This window comes from Monoraphidium neglectum (assembly GCF_000611645.1).
Source record: "Monoraphidium neglectum strain SAG 48.87 unplaced genomic scaffold scaffold02468, whole genome shotgun sequence".
Lineage (NCBI taxonomy): Eukaryota > Viridiplantae > Chlorophyta > Chlorophyceae > Sphaeropleales > Selenastraceae > Monoraphidium > Monoraphidium neglectum.
In genome coordinates, this window is record NW_014011160.1 from 1 (window position 1) to 9,133 (window position 9,133).

The 9,133-nt window shown below is 67.4% G+C and overlaps 2 protein-coding genes across 2 annotated transcripts; both read right to left on the bottom strand.

The window, feature by feature from the left end:
• Nucleotides 1–716: 716 nt before the first annotated feature.
• MNEG_10809 (hypothetical protein) lies at nucleotides 717–4,264 on the bottom strand (the record flags this gene model as incomplete). The annotated part of the gene is made up of 7 exons (XM_014040718.1): nucleotides 717–1,285; nucleotides 1,500–2,125; nucleotides 2,444–2,559; nucleotides 2,789–3,051; nucleotides 3,152–3,218; nucleotides 3,545–3,704; nucleotides 3,903–4,264. The coding sequence occupies 7 exons, from the start codon at nucleotides 4,262–4,264 to the stop codon at nucleotides 717–719; spliced, it is 2,163 nt and encodes a 720-aa protein (XP_013896172.1).
• Nucleotides 4,265–5,397: 1,133 nt separating this feature from the next.
• On the bottom strand, nucleotides 5,398–7,625 carry MNEG_10810 (hypothetical protein; the record flags this gene model as incomplete). The annotated part of the gene is made up of 4 exons (XM_014040719.1): nucleotides 5,398–6,058; nucleotides 6,359–6,474; nucleotides 6,714–7,148; nucleotides 7,488–7,625. The coding sequence occupies 4 exons, from the start codon at nucleotides 7,623–7,625 to the stop codon at nucleotides 5,398–5,400; spliced, it is 1,350 nt and encodes a 449-aa protein (XP_013896173.1).
• Between the last annotated feature and the right edge of the window lie 1,508 nt (nucleotides 7,626–9,133).

The window sequence follows — 9,133 nt, forward strand, 5'->3', positions numbered from 1 at the left end:
CTATGCGCCCGTGGGATCTTTGTGCCCGGCGCCTGCGGGGAAACCTCGCTCGCTCGGCAGTTGCCGCGCCTCTCGGCCGCGCTCGCTGCGCCCCGCGCGGTGGCTCGGCTCCCCACCTCCCACCCCCACTGCATGTGCATGCACGCACAGCGGCACTCTCTCACTGCCCGAGACAGATCCCTGCAGCTGCGCGGGTGCCGCGCGTGGGAGCTTGGCCCCCACCCGCCACCCCTAGCGGGTAGCTGCATGCGTGCCAGCGGCGGCTCGGCTCCCCACCCCCCACCCTTGCCATCTATCTGCATGCGTGCGCAATGACGCTCTCTTGCTGCCCGAGATAAAGCCCTGCAGCTGCCGCGCAGCTGCTCCCCTCCTCCAGCCAGCCGCCGCCCCCCGCCCGCACCCCTCCGGCCGCCCCCGTCCGGGGTCCGGGGATCCATCGGATGCGGGTGCGGGAGCACCCAGCAGCCGCGGAGCCGCTGGTTATTACAATAAGCAGATTCAGCGTGTGGAATTCGCTCCGCATCACAGGGCACCGCGCCTCAATCTGATCATCTGTTGTGTCACTCATCAGCGGCGGGTGTGTGCTGCGCCTGGCACAGTCAGGGCACAGTGTGCAAGACCACGCACGACTACATGGGTGGTGGGCACATGCATCGGTGCACCGGCTTGGGAGCACTCACGCGAGGATCTTACGTTTGGGATATGACGCCCCAGGGTCACGACAGCACGAGCACAAGGCCTGGGTGTCTTGCCATGAGCGCCCTCGCAAACGCCGGGTCGACCCCGTGAGCCTGAAACGCCAAAGCAATGCGCACCACCGGCGGACCCGCCACCGCTGGCGCCTCGCCTCCCTGCACCTGATCAACTTCCTCCTCCTCGTCGCACTGCCACTCCTCCCGCCACCTCATCGGCGCCGCCATGCGCTCAAGCTCGCGCGGCGCCATCTGCGCCGTCGCCACCCCGTCGCACGGGTCAGTCAGCCGCAGCGACAGCGCCCTGACCCGCCGCAGCTGCGGCAGCGCCAGCAGCAGCCGCGGCAGGACCTCTGCGCGGGGCGGCAGCGGCGGCGCCTCTGGCGCGGCGTCCTCGAGCATATTGTTCCAGTGGCGCCTCACCCAGCACTGCTCAGCATGCAGCTCCTCCAGGCAGCCGCCGAGCTGGCTCTCCCCAAGCACCCTCAGCACCCTGTCCGCGCCGTCCACAATGCCATCGAGGCGCAGGCGGCGCAGGCCGCCCCACTGCCGCACGGCGTCAGCGAATATCAAGGTTGGTTCCAGGCGGACGCCTGCGGCTAGAAGAAGCCAGGGGTCGGTGGAGATGCGCGCCACGTCAGCGAGGCGCGCGGCCGTTCGCTGATGCGCTTCTAGCCCGCGTGCAGAGGCCCCCACTAACCACTCTCCCAAGCGCGTCTGGCAGGTGTGGCCGTGCTCAAAGCATCAACAAGCTGCAATCTTCTGGAGCATCCGGACCGCCCGCCGTCAAACGCGGCCGCGCATTACCGTCGATATCCCATTTCAAGCGCAGCTCCAGCCCGCCCGCCGCCGCGCCCGCGGCCTCGCCGGCACCCTCCTCAGCAGGCGCCGCCGCCTCGACGCCCGGCGCAGTCGGGGCGCCCTCGATGGCACCATCGCGCCCAAGCGGCAGGCGCAGGTGTGTCTTGTCGCGCGCACTGGGCTGCGCCACGGCCATCCAACAGGGTGCCCCCTCCACGGAGCTCTCGTCGCCCATCTCGAGCAGCCTCAGCCGCCGCAAGCCGCGCAGCAGGGGCCCCGGGTGGAACTTCGAGGTTATGGTCTCCACGTAGAGCTCCTCGAGGTTAGGCGCGACCCGGTGGAGGTCGCCGCGGCGGGCCGCCTCGTGGTTGCCCTCGCCGCACGAGTCCAGCCAGGCTACCCTCAGCACCCGCAGCCGCGGCAGCGGGGGCGGCGGCAGCGGCGGCGGCGGCCCCGCGCCGCCCGCCTGTGCGGGGCCGGGCGACTTGGGGCCCTCGAGAGCGACCCCTCTTGCGATCTCGAGCACCTCGAGGTTTGGCACGTTGAAACCGATGTCCCGAAAGGGGTCGGAGGCGCTGTCCTCCGGGCAGCTGAACGGGCTGTCTGAGAAAATGTTGCCGCGCTCTAAGAAGCTGGTTTGGGGTGGGCACAGCAGCGAGAAACTCTTGGGTACAGCGCGCCGGCGGGGTGGCGTTTCCGTGTTGCAAAACTTGCAATTTTGACGTTCCTGTGGTGGCATGCGCGCGAGCAGCCGCGCCAGGCACCGCAGCGCCGCCCCGAGCGGCGACAGCCCACTCCTCGCGGAGCGACGAGCGGCTGCAAGAGAGGCCGCCTGCCTTGCCAAGGCGCTCTGCTGCCCGCAAATCCCAGCCATTTGCTGCCACGGACGCACGCTGGCATGCACCCATGAGCGATGTATTAGCATCAAGAGATGGAGGGCGGGCGCTCACTGTTCCGAGGTGTCCCCTAGCACGAGGGCAGTGACAGAAGTGAGCGCATTCCCCGCGACGCACGCGAGCATCTGCAGGTTCTCCAAGTCGCCCGAGGTCATGAGCTCCAGCCGCCGCTGCGCCAGAATTGAAACGGGGCACAGCACAGGAGGTCAAGAATGGGAGCTGCACACGTGCACGCGCGGGGTTGCAGTCAAATCAAGGCGCGGCCGCCGCAGGGCCGGCCACGCGCATGCGGTTGCGGGGTTTGCGGAGGCGGCACGCCCAAGCGACGGAAGCGTACGCGTCAGCGCTCGCACGTGCAAAACTGCCCCCCAGACGCCGCCGTGTGCGGGTGCCGCCCACCAGTGCCGTCAGGCCAGCCAGCGCCGGCGGCGCGATGCCTTTGGGCCAGTCCACCAGCGTGAGTGTCTCGAGGGACGTCGCCCCGCGCAGGAGCGGCCTGAAGGCGCGCGCGATCTTTGGCCGCATCTCAAAGCGCAGCTTGAGGGCCGTCAGGCGGCCGAACAGCGCCGACAGCGGCGACGGGTCGAACTCCGGCTCGTGGTCGTAATGCTGGCGTGGCAGCGGTATCCAGAGGCTCAGGTCGCGCACGCTTGCCAAGGCGTCTGGGGGGGGCGAGCGATAAGAGCCTCCGCTTGGCCGCCGGAAGCGTGGGATGTGTGTACTGTAGCGCATTAGAGGGCAGCAGGCGGATGTGGAGGACACGCAGGTTGCCGAGGGCGACGCGGGCGATTTCTGAGATGAGCGGCGGGTGGCCTGGGGCGCCGTACACCTGGATGGGGGAGGCAGGTGGTTTGGCGCACAGCCAGTGAGGCAGCTGGCGTTCGTCGCAGGGCGTAGGTGGCTCCGCGTGGAAGCCGCCTGCTGCGGCTGATATGGGGCAGATATGCACTGGTGCATCACCGCCGCTGTCAGGCGGGGGGCTGCACATGGTGGCAGGCCGCCCCTTCCCCTTGCCCCTGTGGACGCCCCGGGTGCTCGCTCACATCTCCATGGATGCTCCAAATGATTGTATTATGATGCTTCCTGACCTCGTCTCATACAGTACAGCCCCTCCCTGCCGCCCCTCCCCCTCACTGGGCGACCCTGACGCCTCACCGCAGTCAGCCTGGGAAGCTGCTCCACGGCCGCCATCTGCTGAGTCAGCACGAGGATGTTGCTCGCCAGGACGCTCTTGAGCTCTGAGGGGCTGGCAGCAAGGATACTTGAGTCATAGGTCCGGTAGGCAAATTCAAGCGCTGTGACACCTTGCAAGCGCCTGCAAGTAATGTTGGAGGCGTCGTGGGGAGTCGGGAGGGTGGGCAGCGGCGGTCGCATGCTGCACGCTGGGGGGTGCGGCTGAGCATGGGCCAGGGCGCACGATCCCCCCAGCCCCTGCAGCCCTGAGTGCCGAGGGGCGGGTCGCTCGGCGGCAAGCGCGTGCCCTCGGCCGCCCCGTGTGCGGTTGCGGCCTCACCTGGCGGTGGCGGTGAGCTGATCAGGGTCGCAGCCGGAAGCCCCCTTATAGCAGCCGATGCTGAGAACATCGACGTAGCCGCCGTCGATCACGTCGCGCAGGCGCCTGCTTGACGCCCTCAGAGGGCCCAGGGTGCTCAAGCGGTTGCCAGCTGGCGCCAGCCAGGCAATAAGGACCTCCCAAGCGCCCGACGTGACGGGGACGCCGGGCGGTGGGGCCCGGGCCTGCTGCTGCCCCTGCCCCTGCCCCTGCTCCTGCTCCTGCTGCTGATAGTGCTGCTCCTGCTGCTGCTGCTGCTGCTCCTGCTGCCGCTGCTGCTGCTCTTGCTGCTGCTGCTGCTGCTCTGGCAGCGCTGGCAACATGGCCGCTAAGGCTTCTGCTACCAGGCGTGCTTCGTCCACCTCCATCACAAGAGCGAACTTATATTATCCAGAATGTCGTTGCAGCGACGAGTTTCGTCAGAATTGTACTGCACACGAGATTCACAGCCAATGCTCCCAAACCGGGTGTATATATCACAATCAGCAAATTCAGAGTCTGGAAATTGCTCTGCATCACAGGGAACAGAAACCGCGGCTCGACCTGATCGTATGCTGTGTCACTCATCGGCGGCGGGTGTGTGCTGCGCCTGTCGAAACTGCTGGGCCACCAATGACTATATGGGTGGTGGGCACATGCATAGGTGCACCGGCTTGAAAGAAGTTACACGTGGATCTGATATGTAGGATGTTACGGCGCAACTTCACGACAGCGCAAGCACAAGGCCTGGGTGTCTTGCCATGAGCGCCCTCGCAAACGCTGGCTGGACCCCGTGAGTATGAAACGCCAAAGTAACGCGCACCACCGGCGGTCCCCCGACCGCCGTCCCCTCGTCTCCCTGCGCCTGATCGAGTTGCTCCTCCCCACGGCACTGCCACTCCTCCCGCCACCTCAGCGGCGCCGCCATGTCCTCGAGCTCCTGCGGCGCTACCTTCGCCGTCGCCACCCGGTCATCTGGGTCGATCAGCCGCAGCGACAGCGCCCTGACCCGCCGCAGCTGCAGCAGCGCCAGCAGCAGCCGCGGCAGCACATCCGCGCAGGGCGGCAGCAGCGGCGCCTCGGGCGCGGCGTCCTCTACCAGGTTGTTCCAGTGGGGCCTGACCCAGCACTTCTGTGCGTGCAGCTCTTCCAGGCAGCCGCTCAGCGGGCTGTCCCCAAACACCCTCAGCACCCTGTCCACGCCTTCCACGACCCCGTCGAGGCGCACGCGCCGCAGGCTGCCCCACCGCGGCGCGACGCGGGTGAGCGCTGCGCGTGAATTCACGTCAATGCCTGCGACCGGAGAGAGCAGGGGGTCAGCGGCGATGCGCGGCACAGAAGGCGAGGCACGCGGCCGGGCCCTTCCGCGGATTCAAGGACCCCACCAGCCACTTTCCCATGCACATCTGCAAAGTGTGTGGCTGTCCTTGAAGCCTCAATGAACTGCCGTATGCAACAGAATAGGGACCGGCAGGCATCAAACGCGGCCGCGCCGCCAGACATCACCGTCGATATCCCATTTCAAGTGCAGCTCCAGCCCGCCAGCGCCCGCAGCTGCGTCGTCGTCCTCCGCAGCAGGCGCCGCCGCCTCGTCGTCCGGCCCGGCCGGGACGCACTCGATGGCGCCATCGCGCCCAAGCGGCAGGCGCAGGTGTGGCTCATCGGCCCCGGCGAATTGAGACGCCCTCATCCAAGTGGGTGCCCCCTCCACAGAGCTCTCATCGCCAAACTCGAGCAGCCTTAACCGCCGCAAGCCGCGCAGGGCGGGCCCCGGGCAGAACCCCGAGGTTATGCTCTCCACATAGATCTCCTCGAGGTTGGGCGCGATGCGGTGGAGGTCGCCGCGGACGTCCGCGTCGTCGTCATCCTCGTCGCGCGAGTACAGCGTGGAGACCCTCAGTACCCGCAGCCGCGGCAGCGGGGCCGGCGCCGGCGGCAGCGGCGGCGGCGGCGGCGACCAATCGCCCACCTCGTATTCGGGGCCGGGCCACGTCGGTCCCTCCAGAATGATCCCTCTTGCGATCTTCAGATCCTCGAGGTTTGGCAGGTTGAGTCCAACGTCCCGCAAGCAATCGGCGGCACGATGCGATGGGGAGTTGAACAGGCTTTCTGAGATGATCTCGCCGCGATCGTGAAACCTGGTTTGCGATGGGCGCGGCGGCAGGAACCGCGTGTGTACAGCGTGCCACCCGGGTGGCGTTTCAGCATTGCAAAGTCTGCAACACAGACCTTTCCATGGTGGCATGCGAGCGGCTGCCGCATGTCGTTTCAGGTTTATGGCGGCCATCTGGCGCCGCAACGCCGCCCCGAACGGCAACAGCCCACTCCTTGCGGAGCGCCGCGCGGTTGCCAGAGAGGCCGCCTGCTGCCACGCACGCACGCCGGCATGCATGCGCGAGCGACGCATATGCAGCACGAGAAGGGCAGCGGACGCTCACGGGTCAGACGTGTCCCCTAGCACGAGGGCAGTGACAGAAGTGAGCGCGTCCCCCGCAACGCCAGCGAGCATCCGCAGGTTCTTCACATCACTCTCGGCCAGCAGCTCCAGCCGCCGCTGCGCCAGGATCAAATTGGGGGGCAATGCGCGGGGCCCAGCGCAGGGGTCGTGGATAAAAGCTGTGCGGAAGCGCGCGGGGCCGCGGCCAAATCGAGATGTGGCGGCCGCGGGGCCCGCCGTGGGCGTGCGTTTACGGGGTTTGGGGAGGTGGCGTGCCTCGAGGTTGCAAGCGTCCGCGTCAGCGCTCCTGTGTGCGCATGTTCCCGAAGATACCGCCGTTCAAGGGCGCCGCCCACCAGCGCCGTGAGCCCAGCCAGCGCCGGCGGCGCGACGTCCCGGGGCCAGGCCACCAGCACCAGCGTCTTGAGCGACGTCGCCGTGGGCAGGAGCGGCCGGAAGGCGCGCGCGGCCTCGGGCCCGACCTCGAAGCGCAGCTTGAGCGTCTCTAGGCGGCCGACCAGCGGCGCCAACGGCGACGGGTCAAACGGCGGCGCGTCGTCGTCGTATTTGAGTGGCGTTGGCATCCAGATGCTCAGCTCACGCAGGCTCGCAAACGCGTCTGGGGGGGCGAGCGACAAGAGCCTCCGCTCCGCCGCGGAAGCCGCAGGCTGGGTGTAAGCGAGCGCGCCGACGGGCAGCAGGCGGACGCTGAAGACACACAGGTTGCCGCGGGCAGAGGCGACGCGGGTGATTTCTGAGATGAGCGGCGGGTGGCCTGGGGCGCCGTACACCTGGACGGGGGAGGCAGGTGGTTTGGCGCACAGCCGGTGAGGCAGCTGGCGTTCGTCGCAGGGCGTAGGTGGCTCCGCGTGGAAGCCGCCTGCTGCGGCTGATGTGTATGGTGCAGATATGCACTGCTTCATCACCGCCGCTGTCAGGCGGGGGGCTGCACATTGTGGCAGGCCGCTCCTCCCCTTGCCGCGGGGGCCGTCCCAGGTGCTCATGCAAGCTTGTCAATTTCTCCACGGTTGCTCTCAATCATTGTGACAGGAAGCTCCCTGGCCGCATCTGATAAAGACTTGCCCGTCTCTGCCGCCTCTCGCCCTCACTGGGCCACCCTGGCGCCTCACCGCGGTCAGCCTGGGAAGCTGCTCCACGGCCGCCATCTGCTGAGTCACCACGAGGATGTTGCTTCCCAGGATGCGCCAGCGCTCCGAGGGGCTGGCGTCTGTGTCAGAGTCATAGGTCTGGTAGTCAAACTTGAGCATTTTCGCTCCTTGCAAACGCCTGCATGTGATGTGTGGGGCGTCATGGGGAGTCGAGGGGGCGGGCGGCGGCACTTGCATGCTGCCCGCTGGGGGATGTGGCTGAGCATGGGCAGGGGCACACAATGTCCGCAGCCCCTGCAATCCCGAGCCGCACGCGCCGCCCACCACGCATGGCAAGCAGCACGGGCGCCCTTTGGAGCCCGCCCGGCCTCCTGGCTGCCGCGAGGCCGCACGGCGGACGGCGCGCGCCAGCGACCGCCGGGCTTGCAGCCGCGGCCTCACCGGGCGGTGGCAGTGAGCTCCTTGGGCTGGCAGCCGGAAGACCCCTGATAGCAGCTGACACTGACAGAATCTACGTAGCCGCCGTCTATCATGTCACGCAGGCGCCTGCATGACGCCCTCAGCGGGCCCAGAGTGCTCAAGCGGTCGCCGGCTGGCGCCAGCCAGGCGATCAGCACATCCAACGCGCCTGACATGTCTGGGACGCCGGGCGGTGGGGCATGGGCCTGCCGCTGCCGCCGCGGCCACTGCTGCTGCTGCTGCTGCTCCTGATCCTGCTGCTGCTGCTCCTGCTCCTGCTCCTGCTCCTGCTGCTGTGGTGGCACTGGTGGCAATGGCGGTGTTGATGGTGGTGCAGCGGGTGCGGGTGGCGGGAGGGCTGCTGAGTGCTGGCGCCCCCTGCGAGATGGCTACTGCTGCCAGATGTGCGTCGTCCTCAATGAAAAAAAGTCATTTTATATCGAAATGCCTCGACAGGGACGGATTTCATGTATAGATCTTCACCGATGCGTTCGAAGCAGATTGCCCACTTTGAAGGCGGGCTTATACATCAGTGCAGGGCATGCAGGTTGCTCTGCATTACAGGGACCCGCTGCTCAATCCGATAATCTGTCATGTGTGTCAATCAGCGGCGGCGGTTGCAGTGTTATACCATACCAAATGGCTGCGGACATGCAAAGCAGTGCGCAGTCTGAGTCCACGCTGGAACCGACTGAAGCCCAACAACTCAGCAGGCCTGGATTGCATGCACATGTCCCTGCCCGTAGTGCGTATGGCGTACCTCCAGCAGACGCCCATAGGTCAAACCCAATGGCACCAGCTCAGTCAATGAGTCAAAGCTACCACGCTGCCCCACACAGGGCGGGGGGAGGGGCGTTATGGCAAAGGTATGAGATGCATGCGCTCACATGGCCGTCACATGCCCGTCGGCTGGGGCTGACACCCAGGAGCGCCGCTAGCCCTCAGCACATAGATCGCCCGTCTGAGGAGGGCGGCCGCCTCCACTCCCCAGCTCGGCAGCGACGCTTCCTCGCCTTCCTCCAGCGACGTCAGGTCCAGGGTGCCGGTGACATCGCATCCCTCCAGCGCTGCTGATGTCAGGTCTGACCATGTGACATCGTACAGCCTCGGCTGCGCCGGTGCGCCGGGCCGCGCATGCCCGCCGCCGCCGCCACCTCCGCCGCCGCCCGCCGCCGCCGCCGCCGCCTCCGCGTTGCGCCGCGCCGCGC